General features: G+C 29.2%; 2 protein-coding genes across 2 annotated transcripts in view; one reads left to right on the top strand and one right to left on the bottom strand.

Moving 5' to 3' along the window:
• Positions 1-8033: 8033 nt before the first annotated feature.
• Mrpl1 (mitochondrial ribosomal protein L1) lies at positions 8034-12730 on the bottom strand. Its single transcript, NM_001162609.2, has 8 exons — positions 12449-12730; positions 12227-12389; positions 11365-11457; positions 11000-11285; positions 9777-9891; positions 9594-9712; positions 9427-9530; positions 8034-8227 (listed from the first exon to the last, which is right to left on the bottom strand). Exons 1-8 carry the CDS (start codon positions 12453-12455, stop codon positions 8092-8094), a joined length of 1023 nt encoding a protein of 340 aa, NP_001156081.1. The 5' UTR covers positions 12456-12730; the 3' UTR covers positions 8034-8091.
• A 195-nt stretch (positions 12731-12925) lies between these two features.
• The window catches only part of LOC100163624 (CCR4-NOT transcription complex subunit 6-like), a 61654-nt gene continuing 57322 nt past the window's right edge, over positions 12926-17257 (top strand). Inside the window, exons 1-5 of the mRNA XM_001947345.5 lie at positions 12926-13134; positions 13474-13541; positions 13617-13771; positions 13845-14031; positions 14110-14285. Coding sequence (XP_001947380.2) covers positions 13492-13541; positions 13617-13771; positions 13845-14031; positions 14110-14285 — 568 coding nt within the window. The 5' untranslated portion in view covers positions 12926-13134; positions 13474-13491. The remainder of the gene's footprint in view (positions 13135-13473; positions 13542-13616; positions 13772-13844; positions 14032-14109; positions 14286-17257) is intronic.

Genomic DNA, 17257 nt, shown 5'->3' with positions numbered 1-17257 from the left:
AAATATAAGTGTTACGATATTTTTAAGGAGAAGGTATAGGTAAAGAAGATGGAAGTAAGTGCTTGACAACTGTGGTTAATAGGAGTAATAGGGGGTTAATTATGGCTTTGAAATCCTCAAGAAATTTGGAGATCAGACTTTCAGGCGTAGCTGTTGAGGGTAAAGTTTTGGCAGTAACATTGGCATATGAACGTTTTTGTTTCTGGTTGGAACTGAAGGTGGTTTTTTTATAGACGGAATGGAGTGATTGAGCGCCGGATGACAATAAGTTTTGAGTGATGGATATTTGCTGTGGTTTTCGCTTAGTTTTTTAAAAACTTAACAGTTAAAATGACGTCAAAAAAAGTATTTCCAAAAACTTTAATACTTTTTGAATTTGAGATAATGAGAGTTTACTGTAAAAAGAATCACTCAGTATAATATAGGTACACTTTGTTTATTCACAGAGACGTCGAGTTAATAATTAATTAATAATAACATAGTACTAACTTCGTGGTTATATAATTATACTTGAGTAAATAAATGAATCATTTTATTATTTCAAAAAATAATTCAAATATAGGTACAAACAATACAATTGAGAAATACCTATAATAATATAATATATAGGTAGGTACCATAATATTATAATATATTACTGCGTCGGTGTGTCATATTATAATATCTATTATCGGTGCAATCGAATAATAATAATAATAATAACAATATCGACTGTGGATTGGAAGAGGATTAATAATCTTTGCGCTCTAGGCAAGATTGCTAGTATGTATACGAGGCGGCGAACAGTACGCCCCTTTTTATTTGTAATATATATTTGATGCACAGATTACAGATATCGGTTTAAAAACTTTATAGTAAAACATTTTCACCACGGGTGACTACCGAATATTGGTCCACGAGCCATTTATAAATGTTCTAACAAAATTTGATTAGGTTAAGTCCTCTGTACCTACATAATATTATTATAACGACATACAACCACGTGGAATAAAAATAATACTACAAGTGAATGAGTTTAAACAGTAGAACACTTATTTAGTTATATATAATATTTACATGGGTCATCATAATCACACCGTCCTACAAAATATAATATACCTATCTAATAGTATCTAATATCCGTCTAGACATCTAGGTGCGGTTTTAGCTCTACGGTTTTAACCTACGCAGTATCAGGTGACCTGTAGTCGGCGGTAGATAAAAACTAGCAAGATGGAGAAACTTTGGTTTTCTGACATTGAAAATACAAAGTTACGAGTACCTATTTAATTTTTGATATCAATGCATCATAGTTTTGAAGTTCTAAAAAGTTATAAGCTTTTTATTTGTTTGTATTTCTTTTTAATTATTGTAATACGTCGTCATGATCTAAGCTGAATATTGTTCAGACGTACTTATTTGTTTCATTGTTTGACATTCACAATGCCATCATAAATTGAGTATAAAATGTATTAGGATAAAATACGTACTAAAACACTATATAGTGGTGTTATTAATAATAAGATTATTTTTTTTTAAAACCTAACAAGTGAATACTTATATTTATTTATCAATTTTAAAAATGTAATTAAAATATTTTTATCATTTATTTATAAAATACTTACAAATATAATGTCTCCTGCAACTTTTTTTTGTTCGACTTTTACCGACAGCAGTGAGGGATCTGTGTGAACATTACTACCCCATATTACTGCCATCGTTTATTGATATAACATTAATAATACAAAACCAACGTGGGGATGTGCAGGTAAGTCTCCCGCACTACTATCCCTTTCAAAAATGCATTATTGCAGTCCTGCAGCAACTCGTTAGGTTAAATTATTATAATAACCACGTTAACACTAGTATTCGTATACAATATACATACATACCTACTATATTATAAGGATATTCTAACAATAGTATCCTAAGTCCGACAAGCTCATCCTGGCGACCAGTAAGAATAGTCCGCATCCAGTGTGTCTATAAGCAGGAATGCCGGATGCCCGAATGTCTACTTATTTTATTTTAATCGTGCGAATTGCAGAGCAAATACCAATAGCTAAATATAATATTATCTGGCTTTTAAAGTGATAAAATCGCTAGAGCGTCCGCTTAGCCACGTAGGTACCTATTATATTACAGATGGTATATGTTGATATTGATCCTTATCAATTATCATACTTGTAGATTGTAGTAAAATTTAATATTATAGGTATCTATATGGGTAAGTATATTTTGATAGGACTGGTAGGGTGTGTGGACATCACGTTGAATAACACTCATACATAATGAGTATTATATTATATACTTGCTAGCTTATTCAGAAAAGATATTTTTTTTATTCTTAATTTGAATATTAAACAAAAATAGAAAGTAAAATTAACTTTTACGGCATTATAATGTTATTATTATTATTCATTAAGTGTAGGTAATTATATTTAAACTGGTAAATCATAATTTTTCTATATTCGGTAGGTAGGTTCGGTATACAATCTATCTACATATTACTTATCATAATTATAGTAAATATTTAATAACCATTTATTAAGCCAAAACGATATACAGTAAAAAAAACTAAAAATGTTATTATAGAGTTGAAACGAAAAGAAAATGTTATACACTCTGAACAGCGATTTTTATGCGAAGGTTTATTAATACGATTTGTGTGATATGTAGTTACGTATATATTGTACATTATATTGAGGTATACTACAGCTGCAGGTTTACGGTTGCCACACGTCTAGTTAAATTGTTTCCGAAAAAAGTGAAAGGAAAGTTGCATTGGACAGCACTACAACAACCAACAGCTTTACAATTTAGATGTTATACATCGATGTATATTACCTATACATATATAATATGAATTTTGGGTCAAACGAATTTACTATTTAACGAACTTAACCTCACGTCGTCGACGTGTCCGATGGTGTAAATATATTAAATTCTATAATTTAATATGTATGTTGTGTACAATATTATTATTATGTATACTACTTTCAATAACGCATGCGGCTTTACTATATAATAACAATTATGTTATTATAAATATATTGTGTATCTGCGCGCGCACCTAATATGTCGTGTACTCGTATATAATAAACAATTTACATTTTTACAATATATAGACGAATTAATTATATTATAACGATCACGACGGAGATAATAGTATATAAACTATTATTATATTATACGCAGGTATTGTGTGTGACGAATAATATATTATTCGCATGTGTATACGCTCACGCGGCGCGTGTCCTCTAAAATATATAAGAACTCGGGCGGGTGCCTTCCTATCGAAATGTTTGAGCAATTTTCGTTAGCGCGTCATCTGTGGACAATTATTACAATGTATATACCGGCTAATATTGTGTTATGTTCTTACTCCTTATTGTACATATTTTAAACACGCGAAATAGATGTGTATATAATATATGCATACTACACATTAGGCAGGTACCCTAGTACACCACACACACACACACACTTTGGTATATTATAATAATGTATGATATACGCGCGAGTCTTTCGAACACAATGTAAATTGTATCCAATTATTGTAATCGTCCAACTATCGACTGTATGATGTATATATATACATACGACGTATGATATGGAGTTCATCCACGTCTATTCCGCGCGCAATGTCAAGGGCAACGGCTTAAAACGGCGTTTCATTGTGATCATTACGCCGTATATATATAATGCATCAACGCGAAACAATGGACATCTTACTACGATGGTATCTATACGTAAATAGTTCGACTAGATGCCCCCCCCCCCATACTCATACTAATGCTTGTAGGTAAATCTTCAAACCGTCTTAATCTCTCCTTTTTTATCATTATTATCATTATTATTTGCACATTTTTTTTTTCTTCGGCCGTTCGCTTTTTTCGACAACAGGCAGATGATCTACGGTACGATAAACGCAGATTTGCGATCCTAGACCTCGACGGCAGGTAGTCGTTTATGAACGCCCGAAGCAAAGGTCGGGTCAAATGTTACGCACCGTCGGGCCACGTCGTCGACGTTATTATCGTATAATATATTGCCCAGTATGTTACACGGGCGATTTCTTTATTTTTGAATCCGTAGGTACATCGGAAATGTATATACATAATATATTGACCATTATTATTGAGAATATATTTATACAGCAAAACTGGTCGGAAACCTCGCAAACGGTTAGACTTCTTCGCCGGTGGCGGTCCGGCGGATCGATCGTACATCACATATTATCATAATATTATATTATAGTACCGTTTTACAACACACGTGCCTCGGTACGTGGTTTCTTTTTTCGTATCTCTTAAATATAAAAATATTATAGTATAAATATTATTATAAAATATTATAGTACCTAGGTACTATAATATTTTGTGTATGGACAGGCCGTGAAGATCACGATCCGTTGTCAACGCGTAGCCACTTTTTTCAATGTTTTTTCTGTTCTTTTTCCACTCACCTTCAGAGTCGCCACTGACCCGCAGGATACTAATGATATTATTAATCTACGTAGTTGTTCCTATGGTGCGCCCGATACACCAGGAGTGACTTGATTTTTAAAAGTAAAGTGTTTTTACGTAGGTAATTTAATAATTAACATCGCTGTATTTGACTATTTTGTAAGTATTATAGGTACCTAATAACTACCTATAGATGGGTATAACATCCCAAGTTATAATTTCTAGACAATTTCGATGATTTTTTTTTGTAAATTTGTTTTTAACAGTATAAAATTGTTTAGAAATACGCAAGAATGACTAGATTTTGTCGACTACCCGTGGTACCTTTTTTTGTGGGTTTTAATATACTTATATATTCTATAGGGATAAACAACAGCACAACGTTTTATACCGCTATAGTCGCTACCACATAAGTTACGTAACAGTAAGTTGTACACTTGTATACTTGGGGAAAGGCGCTACCATAGCTACCTAGTCCTTAATATTCAAATTTCAAATTTATGATCTATATATCTTTGTATCTTGAGGACTTATATATTTTGGTAAAATTAATAAATTTCACATAATCACATTTCATGAAAAAGGGGATGATATGTACTTAGTTAAAATGCATAGTATAATGGTGAATAGTGCATTATATTGCATGATACTACATAGTTACTAAATTACTATATCGTTTTTCGCGTAGTATCTCAGTGTATTTTGTTTTTTTTATGTAAGTACCTTAGGTCCATAGAATATTGAAACATTTTTTTGTTCTTTGGTCAAAAATCTTTAAAATTTAATGCAAGCCTCTTCGTAAGATTTTTACACCGCTTAAAAAAAACCGAAAGTATATCTCAATATCTGTACAATATAGACACAATTTCCACAAGCCCCATAAATCAATTTTATTATATTATACTATAATATATATTATAATAGCTATAAAATAAAAACCAAATAACTAACAAAATTGTTTATTCGTGCAAATCTATACATAGTATTATGACAGTATAGCCATCTTGTTATTCACAGGTATTTTTTTTTTTACTTAAACTCGTCCTCAAAAATACATATTACTCTTATTGCAGGTTCGGGGTAGCCTGAACGGCTCAAAATTGATTTCCAACTGACGCTTTGATTCCGGCGGCGGATAGCAACTGATCCAAAGGTCGGAACAGTACATGAAATAGGTAGGTACGTGACAAACTTGTCCTCTCTGCCACTAAAAAACATAGGACCGACGAACGGGTGCAACCGTGGACTTAAATCTAATTTGGACGGACAAAAGCTAGGAGTGAACTAGAGACGAACGCGCAAGCAGAGTATAAACAGTATTTAAGACATTTAAGTATTCTTTAGTCTTCATAGGTACTGTGGGGCAAGGTTGCATACGATACTACGGTCTACAGTACAAGCGCAATAAATGTTAGAGGGGAGGGGGCTGACTCCGCGAGCTTTCAAAGCCGGTGCCTCCATATTAAACGTTATGAACACACATAATATGTCATTACGGTCTATGACCAACAACGCAACAAAACATTCACCGAGCGAATCTCTTCACCCGGCTCCACAGCGAGCGACGTCTATAGGACTGACCGCGGTTACTGTCGGGACCGTTCCTGCTCCCCGCGGCCGCTCAGGGTTACCAATGTTACCATGTCCTGGAGGCCGTTTCGTGGTCTGGCGCTTTTGTCGAGACGTTTGTGAACTTGGCATTACCACCAAACTGTGGCCTGCTGCCATGTTCTAAATCGTTCCACTCTGTAACTCAACTGTGGCGCGTATAGGCTTCGATCGGCCAAATCGGTGGCAAAGTTAACGAAGCAGATGACAGCGGCTCGATGTAACTGACTTCTGTGGCGGCAGGCGTTATTGACAGGCGCATTATTGGTGTAAAAAAATTGTTTTACGAAAAGCTACTTTTTTATGCACACATTTTTTTTTTATTAATTTACCCGCGGCAACATAGGCCATTGCAGGGTGTTGTAGGGTTGGGACTTGGAACGGTATGGCAAGGTTTTTGCGCACTACCAATCCGATGGTCACCCATCCGAGTACTAGTGGCAACATAACGTGATAGATTTCAGCCACTTTAAATGCGCCGCGCCGAACCACGCCATTAGTAAGGACATTGGTTATTCACACGTAAAATAACGATTCCATATCAAACATGATTTTAGTTTTTTGTTGAAATCCAAATTTCTAACAGTATTAAATTATAGAAACTTGAAACATTCCACTGTTACTTATTAATTACTATTTTATTAATAAAGTGTTTAATTTTTATAATTAGTTCTTCTATTAAAAAATTAAAAAATATTTTAGTTGTGAGTACAATATTTTGTATTTTAAGTTTATATTTTGACAAAATTTTTATTTTATATATAATAAATGCATTGACCTAAAAACTCTATAAAAATGTCCTGGAAAAATAAAATTCTGGACTTCTTCAGGAATCAAGATCAATTTGTGAATCATTTTATTTAAAAACCTGATTACCTTCTGTTGTTTTAATACAAAATGTGAATTTAATTATTATGTATATAACCTACAATAATAATGAATGTCTTAAATACGTTTAAAAATGCATATTAACCTCAAATTATACATAATATGCCCCAAAAAGTTCATCGTCAGCATAGTTAGTGTAAACTTAAAACACATTAGCATCATGTCAAGTATTTCAGAAAAATGATGCAAATGCATAGAAATCTGATATCCGAATCCTAGTGGTAACATTTTCCCGTACATTATATTTTACTATACACAATATTTACAAAATATTAAGATTCATTTTAAGCTAATATTAAACCGTGAACCGACTGATACTGTTCTATGGTAAGTTGTAATTAACTCAAAAGTTAATAATAATTTACATATTTAATAATTATATATTTATATACTAATATAAAAATGAATTATGTTATATAATAATAAAAGTTTTTCAGCAAAAATAATTTAACCTACCATATTGGTATAGTAAAATAAATTAATATTGTAGAAATATACTAATAATAGTATTTAGTAATAAAGACTGCCAGGTCATATCTGTTCAGAATTCCTTGCAATGATATCATTGAACTTAAATGTCAAATCCGTTACAGTGATCTATGACAAGATACACTTGAGACCTACTTTTCAGTAGAGTGATTAACTACTAGCCCATTATTTTTTTTTATTGTTCTTAATTAACATCGGTGACAATGGCCATTAGTTACAATTTTTTTCTTTAAATTTTATTGTACAGTTTAGTTTTGTTTTATTTTTTTTATTATGTAATTATTAGTAATATATTTGTATTATAATTAACTTTTGTTGTTAGTTTATATTTTCATAATATTATGATAGTGGTTGTGAGTAAGATCAATTTTATATGGCATCGTTGCAAACAAATATCACAGAGCCTAGGGACTAGAGAGGCCCCTGCCCTGGTCCTTGCATTATACAAAATTATACTCTGTGGCTTTACAAAAAATTTCTCCCACTCTACCTTGAGGCCGGCTTTAAAGTACCAATTTTCAATTTTGTTCAATATTCTAGGTATATTGTAAAATATTACATTATGGTTATAGTATGAGAATATCAAAAAAAAAAAAAATCTAACAACTAACTAATATATTTTAATAATTTATAACAAATCACTAAAATTTAATTTATACTAAAGACGTTGTTTCTTTTTAATTTCATCTTCATCATCTGAATCTGAATCGGATTCCGAGTCTTCTTCAGTGTTAACAAATTGAGATAAATTGATACTGAATTTCTCTCTCGATGCCGGAGTTTGGGCTAAACATCTGAAATATATAAATATTTATCAAATTATGATATAAAATAATATATCATAGTTATTTATAAAATAAATACAACTATTTGTATTAATGCTTAAATGTAGCAACACGTCGTATAATATTGATGGTTCAAATTAAAGTTTTTGAAGTTAATATGCTAATCAGACAAGTATTCAGGATAATTTTGTTGAATCCCTAAACCTCTATAATAAGGCCGTTATTATCATACTAATTTAAGTTGTATATTCCAAAGGAAAAAATTAACTTAAATGAAAATAAATACAAATAGTCTATTTAATAGATAATAGTACATAAAGCAATAACTCTGCGTTAATAAAAATGTTTATTAACTTAAATTATTTTAAATTAAATCATAAATTAGTAAATAATAAGATTAACTAAATGGTACAAAAAATTTAATTTAAATTTGTTAGACAATAATTTAAAATATTACAAGTAATGTTTTAATTAAATAAGTTCATACTACCTAATATCAATTAGTGCAATCTTAAAAAATATTTAATAATGCCTATTTAGTAGCTTTGAATGTTGAGATGTCTCATACTCTCATGGATAGTAGTTTTTGTAAGTGTACATTAAATAATCGAGCTTGCTGGAAAATGCAGCCTTTTAGCAAGTGATAACGTTTTCATGACCTACCGTTTTAGAGTACACAATAACTCTACGGCCATTAGACAAAATAATGCAACTTTTAGAAGATTCAAATCCAGTTAAGTAAACTGGAATGCTTTTGCTAGGGAACTGGACAATACAATTAGTGAACTAGCTCCTGCTACAGAAAGATCAAATCAATCAATCCTTATAGGACAGTCTAGTACTATCTAAAAACAATATGACAAGTTAGAAAAAGTTACCAATACAACAACAAAGCTGCCAACAGTAAATACTATTACATTTATACAGTATTTTATACTATTTAGATTTATTTATTTTGATTTATAGTACCTTACTCACTTATATATTTGGGATTTATTATTAACTGCTTATATAGTTATTTATGATTCTACTATATGTATATTGTTACCTAACACAATAATAATAATAAATATAAAAACTTTAAAATAATTATGACATTTTTTTTAATTGTAATATAAATTGTTTAAAATTATCTTTATATAATTAGTTGGTATTATATTTAATAAAAGTTAAGTAAAGCTTTATTTTAATATTTTAAATTCAATTACCTTATAACAAATGGAGATGGTTTGGCTCTTTTTGGAGCTTTGGTCATAATATCCTTAAATAAGGTTTCAAAATTTTCAATTAGATGATTTGGCTCATCTGAAAGCTAAAAGAAAATGTATGAAAATTAGTATTATACTTTTGATAGTAAATATAAATTGTATTTTACCTGACCAATTTTCATTTCTACAATTCCTAAAGCTTCATCAAATGGATCCACTTGCATATTATATTTAATACCTTTTATGTAATGTTTTACCATGGCTACTAAATCTAATGTCAGTGAACCTGTAATTCAAATTATTTTTATTATACTTTCCTAAAATGCCTTTAATATAATTGAATAACAAACCATGCTGAAGACTTGGATAACGTTTCCTTAATAGTCCACGGATAGCAGGTAATTCTGTTAAAATGTCGGGATGAGCAAGTACATATTGAAAATCCGGTAACATTATAAGACCTCTCTAAAAAATAAATTAGAATTATAGCAGGTCTAGACATTTCTAGGACTGAGGACTTCTAGTTTTTTGTTATTTGTCTAGAAAGGTCACAGAACAATGTGAGTGATGTATAAATGGGTTTCATATCAGAAGATTATGTTTAAAATTGTAATTTGTGTATTTTGTCGTTATTGCATATAAATGCACATTTTAGTATATTGGACAAATTAAGAGAATAATATATAGGTACCAATTTAGAAAATGTTGATATTAAATATAATAATATAACATATAAAAATCTGTATAAAAATATTATTTTCCGAATGTCTACAGTCACATATATAATATTAATATTATCAGTTAGGTAATTCACTTTCTGGCTGATAACATTGCTACACTTGTAGGATAATAGGAGGTAAACTTCAGTTGTCCGTCATAATTTATTGCATACTGTTGGTACTTGATTGATTATCGTATAATTGATTTTTCAAGTTTTTATAAATTTATTAAAATTATGTTATTTTCATATAAATATTATAATTTAGGTTCTATATTTTGTTTCTTAAATGCATATGTGCATACATATTTTGAGGTTTTTGAATACTAGAAGCCCTATTTATCACGTTCGCTGTGTATCATATTTTATGCGTTTACTTGTTGTGACACAGAAAAAATTTTAATTCTAAAAAATTTAAAAATTTAAATATCAGGTATTCCAGGAATTTATGAAATAATACTTAATGGAGACGCTAACAATAAACAAATAGTTTATCGTAACGTTGATCACATTGTAGTGCATTATGCCATTTGGTGTCATGCAGCATATGGTAATGATGTTAAACAACATAATTTACGTCATCTGATGCGAACGTGTTAAAATTAACATTATGAAGTTTTTAGAATATTCATTTATGAATAAAATAAAAAAGTTTACATATTCTATTAATGTAAGTTTTTTTTTTTATTAAATATTTTAAATAGTTCCACACTTATAATTGTATTAATTTTAAGATATTATTTAAATGATATATGATATATTTTTTACTATACAGCATATTGAATTGAAACTGAATAACAAAATATTGTGACAGACAAAGGTAATTAATTATACTTATAAGATATTATATAATACCTCTATACTTTTAATAACTTCTTTGCCGCCCACGAGCATTGCACCAGCATTTCTAGCTTCTTCCATCATTTCAGCACTTTGACAAAATGCTAATATTGTTCTATCTTCCCCATGGTCATAAGAATGAGGTAATTCAATTATTTTATGATATTTATCCACAAATTTATTTTTTTTATCTGTAGATAAGTCTATTTCAAGACGAACATTAAGAGGTGCATTAGGTACATTGATCATTGTTGGATGGTGAAGTTCACGATGAGCTAATATGGCTTCCAACAAGTTATATCTATAATCATTTAATAAAATTAAGATTATAAATTATAAAATATATGAGTGTAAATAATGTAAAATAGATCACAACTGACCTGCGCATTTGGTTAAATAATCCAAGATATACATCATCATTGGACGAACGCCAAGGAAATGTTTCAATTGTACGACTTGATTTTTCTAGTTGCCTATAAACAGTTATAATTTTAAAAAATACTCTAATTATTGTAAGAACAAAAAATTTGCCAATGTTTTTTGATACTAAATACTATATATCAAATTATAGAATAAATTGGCGATGAATGATGATGGTCAAGAAACCAGTTTTTATCATTCAAAATAATTTCTGTGAATACAAAACTTTATTCAGTTAAATGGCTACCTACTAATAGTTTATGGGTTGCTTAGGTTACTTTAAAATAGTTATAAAAATAAATTTTACTATTTATATTAAAAAATGTAGGTCAAGTTAAATATTGCATTCAACGTTAGAAGATAATCATAAAAAATATCAACAGATAATCTTAAAGGGGTTGATTGTTGTACATTGATTTGAAAATACAGAATACAAAGATGTCTTAGTAACAACCAATGAATATTTCACAGAAACTTGATTAGATAAAAATGATTTATAAAATATTGCATTCATTAGAATCAAGTATTTTCATAATACTAGAATTTGTAATATTGATATGCAAATATGCGCGTTAAGAAAAAATATTTAAAATCAAAGTAATATTATGGGAGAAAATAAATTTATAAACTGAATATTAATGTAGATATTTGAAATTAAAAGACAAGTTTACTTAGGGCCAGTTGTACTATCTCCGATTAAAGTTAACCGAAGTTTAATTGGCCAAATTTGCCCGGTTATAAAATCTTTTATCAAATAATTAAGCGTAATCAAAGTGTAATCGTAGACGTACAACTGACCCTTAAACAGAGTTTACCACTGACTTTTTCTTTAATATAGGTATATATTTTCTTGCTTTGGCTAAATTAGCAGCTCTGTTTTTTTTGTGAATTTTTGCTTTTCGCTCTCTGGTACATTTACGTGCACGATATCGAACTGGCAATATAGAAGAAACTGTCGGCAGTGAGCGAAACAAGTTACTAAAATCTAAAAATAAAATACATTAAAAAGTGAACATAAAGTATTTCCACTTGTGCAACACTTACTAAACATTATATCGTTTTTACTATCCCAAAAACTTGTTAGAAAATGTTATTGTAGTACGTGAACAATTTCTGATCGGTCAAAGGTACCTGGCGATTATCATAAATCGAATATTTTCATTTTATTTTTCAAAGAAAATTTGGAGGGTTTAAATCCAACATTTAACCTTGTTACTCTTTTGAAATCCTTATATTTTCTACTTCTGAAGATCTACAAGCTAAGTAAGTAATTAGTACTTTGGTAATAAGAACAATTAACTGATTTATTTTGTCATGTTTAGAACTTAAGAGTCAAGACGGTGAACAAAATTAAATGTTTCAATGTTTATCAAAAAATATTATATTGTTAATAAAAAACATAACCTCACCAACTTAAATACGGGTAACGTAATATTATTATCATCACCAACCAATCGAATCCAAGCGATTATTATTACTGGTCACACTGATAGCGTTCTTGTATCATGTTTTTGTTTTTTCGTTTACTTAGCTATATAGCTGCTGCTGTCTAGTGTCTGAATGTCTGATGAATTTTAACTTTATGTATTTTTTAAACTCTGTGTTGTGAATGATTTTTTTGTAGATTAGTCATTACCATAGCCGTTTCCCTTTCTGCAGATCGCATTAAACGTTAGGACACCTGTCGGACATTTGCAAAAACGGTTGGATTTGGTTAATAAAAGTAGCAGGTAAAATGATTGAATTGATTCTTATACAACAAACAAAGACTTATTTACTAACAAGTGGCCCTAGTGGAGATGGAATGTAATACAAATTATTTTGGTTTTGGAATATTTCATCGGAATAAAAATGAATGATTAATTAGGAAGAAAAGTATTTATTATTATGAAAATGCTTAGGTTATACATTTTTCTTTTAACAATATATATGAGTCTCACTTATTGTTTACATTTATATACCCAATAATTACCATATTGTGATAATAGTTTTTTGTTTGAATTTCAATAGGAGAATTCATCTGTAAGTATCTTACATATTGATTATTAATATTTTTTTATAACCAACAGATTTTTGTAGTTGACTCAATGAACGATTCAACCGAAGAATGTTCTCCATTTAAAGATAGAAAGAAAAAGTAAATGATTTCACCCATATTTTATATTAATTTTTGTATTTGTGGTTTGCCTAATTTAGTTTTAACTGTGTCTAGAACTCATATGTCGTTAAATGATAAAAAGCGTTTAGCTCGAGAAAAAGCTGAACAGTACAATAGCAATGGCAGACCTTCACGCCAATATCATATGTTAACTGCTGAAGAGGTAAAACAGGGGAAAGAAACTCGTTGGGAACAATTGGAAATCATTGGTATTTTATATTGTTTTTATGTTTTAAATTAAATATATAATTTTAATATTTTAATGTTGTGTGAAATTCTTAGGTTGTGTAAAAAATATAAGTCCTTCTTTATGGAATTTGACGACATTAACAGGACTTTACCTCAATGACAATCAATTAACTCGTTTGCCGCCAGATATATCAATGCTTGTTAATTTAGTATATCTGGATTTGTCTGGTAATAAATTACGTAGTTTACCTGCTGAACTTGGTGAATTAGTGTATCTCAGGTAGAAATAACTGAACATTTTGTAAAATTATTTAATTTCAGTAATTTTATCTGTACTACATATTATATTATATTTCAGGGAATTACACTTGGGTTATAATATGTTAAGATCACTGCCACATGAATTGGGGCGTTTATTCCAACTGCAAGTATTAGGTTTAGCTGGTAATCCTCTATGTCAAGAAGTAATGAAGTTGTATAGTGAACCAAATGGCACACACAGATTGCTTATGTATCTCTTAGATAGCTTACAAGGTAAGATAATATATTTTACTAGTAGTATTCATAGTAAATCAGTTAGTTTTAATAATTAATATTTTAAAAGTTACACTGTAATATTTTGAAGGTTAGGTTCACTGGCGTAATTTCAGGTTTTATTAGTTGGGTTCAACACTTTGACAGTTGACTGGCTCTTACAAATAATAAAATGTGTTTGTTCTTCTTATTTTATTTATTTATACAATATAGGTAATTCTCCTGGCCAGTTCATTTCAATGATTTCGTTGAACTGACATTGTAGAGACTCTCCCATATTGACCGTATTTGATATTTATAGAAATATTTATCTTCGAAACTTAGTGAAAAAATTATTAATGATTGGCGATATCCACTGTATTGAATTTATTTATCAAAAAAAATATATTCTTCTATCTCTGTACCTAAGTTTATTGTTTAATTAATAATTTGATAGTTGATTGAAATTATGTATTATTATTTTTAATTTTTAGTTAAATTATATTGGTTAATGGTTTTTTCCAAAATTGTTTTTAACATGTTGACTGCTATGTGACCACCGGCAGTCACACAATATATATTATTGACACACCAAGCATATTTCACCATGTCATTCCAAATTTACATATACTATTGTATTTGAAAAAAAGAGATTGAAAAAATTAAAAATAAATAAATAAGTTTATTACATCAAAAAATTGTTATGATTCCCACTGCGATCTTTTTAGTAAATCATCGTAGCGCCATAGAAAAGTTAATAATATAATACCATATTAATTTACGGTCACTGGCAGTCATGTGACGTTGTAGTAATGATCAACTACGAGCGCAAAAGTATATAATTTGAGATTTACAGTTGACTGCCGGCGGTCACTTGCTAGTCAATGTGTTAAAATATAAATTGGATATCTGTTCTATACCAGTAGCATATATCAAGAAAAAGTGGTATCTGCCCATCTTTAAAAATATACTACCTACAGGCTACAACCATAGATACTAGTATAAAGGAGATAAAATACGACCGCCTACTGGAAAAACATTAAGAGCCAGTTGTACCATCTCTGATTAAAGTTAACCAGAGTTTAATCAGCCGAATTTGCCCGGTTAAATATCTGTTATCAGCTGATTAAGCTTAATCGAAGTTTAACCGTAAACAGTACAACTGGCCCTAAATGGCCACAGGCTGAGCTACAGTTTTTTCCGTTGCTACTTTAATCCTTATAGAAATTGTTAATGTTATCTACACTCTACGATTTTTAAAAAATGTATGCAATATTGTGAACTATGACACAGATAATATTCTTAACTTTAAGTTTGAGTATGGGTTAATTAATTTTAATATTAAAGCTAACACAAGATTGATTTTTCTGAACACAGATTAATTATGAATTAATGTCAGAGAGAGAGAGAGTAAATAAATAATTGATGGGCTGACATACTTTGAGCGAATTGTTAAATTTTATTATTTACATAATAATAATACAATTTTAGATAAACTACACTAATTATTATGAATGATTCATGGTTCAAAATATTTCATATATTTTCTAAAAAATATAAAATCATGAATAATACCTATATTATATGGGTATCAGTAGCAATAGATAAGTGATCAGATATTCAGACCTTAAGGATGTTGGTGCCTATTTTTCCAATTTTCCGCAATTCTATAAAAATAGAAAATTATGATTTATATTTTAGTTGCTACTTTAATTATAATACTTTTCCACTAATCTACTGCCTGATACTTATTTACGAGGGGTTGGTATGGTGTATTATATCAACAAAAGAAAGACTTCACATTTCATTGATATGTTGAATTCTGATAATTTTTTTTATCCAAAAGATTAGAACTTTTTTGAGGTTGGATCAAAGCCCTAATTTTCATTTTGCTTTAAATAGTGGTAGAAAAATATGGTATTCAATAATTTTAATTTTGAAAATCTAGCTTTGATCCTGTAAAATGAATAAAAATTAATGAAGTTTGTCTATTTTACAGGGTGTGGGAGTTTTTCCTCTAAAACATTTTTTTTTTCTATAAAACGCACCGGCCCTGACGTCCTTAAGTTATTTAATCATGTGATTCTTTTTGAGATATTTTCATTAAAAGAAGAATGGTCTTTTTTTAGTCTTTTTCTACTCTTCAAGCCTACAATAACCAACAATACTAAAAACCCTTGAACAATATTTTTAATACTGATCGGAAAAATATTAAATTAAACATAATAGTTAATATTATTATTATTTATATTGAGTGACTTAATAATATTAAAAATAGGTGGGTAAGTGGATGTCACTCTGCTGTACAGTAGGTTACAAGTGGGTCACTGTATAATGGATAGTATTAAATTTGAATTCAATGATATAATATCACTGTATAAGAAAAACGATTCTGAGTGGAGACGGTTTGTCAGTCTAGGTATTAGACATACCTATTATAGGTATACTTATCTATAGTATTAAAAAAAAATTGACCTATAATAGGTATTAATAATAAATTCCAAATTAATCATATCACAATATCCATTAGGTAACGCGTTATACATCAACAACAAACCGTGGTACTATCATAGATACATAATAGTATACTTTAGAAGTTTCAAGTACCCACAAATAATATTATACAATCACAACAAAATAACTAAAATAGTTATTCCAGGTTTTTTAATATGTAATTTCGTCCAAATTTGAACTTAAAATGACTAAAAATAAACTGTGCTTATGTATTTCTTATAATTTTTGGTAACAGAATTAAATATTTACGTGGAATCTTGTTTTAAATTTTCAATCCTTAGATATAAAAGTTGAACATTTTATAAATTTTTAACTACAAAATAATTATTATTATAATAATTATTCAATTTTAAATTTGATAAATTTTGTCAATATTTTAACTTCAAATGCTTATAAAAAAAAATTGTGCCTATGTATTTTTAATATTTTTCAACTGCTATTGTAACAATGTATCAGGATTTTTGTATTAATTTTTTACA

This window comes from Acyrthosiphon pisum, chromosome A3, assembly GCF_005508785.2.
Source record: "Acyrthosiphon pisum isolate AL4f chromosome A3, pea_aphid_22Mar2018_4r6ur, whole genome shotgun sequence".
Taxonomy (NCBI): domain Eukaryota; kingdom Metazoa; phylum Arthropoda; class Insecta; order Hemiptera; family Aphididae; genus Acyrthosiphon; species Acyrthosiphon pisum.
This window is presented reverse-complemented; position numbering and strand designations above follow the sequence as displayed.

Bases quoted from the DNA above. Each gene is read 5' to 3' on its own strand.
- Mrpl1 (NM_001162609.2), bottom strand. The intron at 11,458-12,226 runs GTCAGTGGTAAA...AACTGTTTATAG, and splicing joins ATACCTATATTAAAGAAAAA to GCAACTAGAAAAATCAAGTC. The intron at 11,286-11,364 runs GTCAGTTGTGAT...AAATGATTATAG, and splicing joins TTATTTAACCAAATGCGCAG to ATATAACTTGTTGGAAGCCA.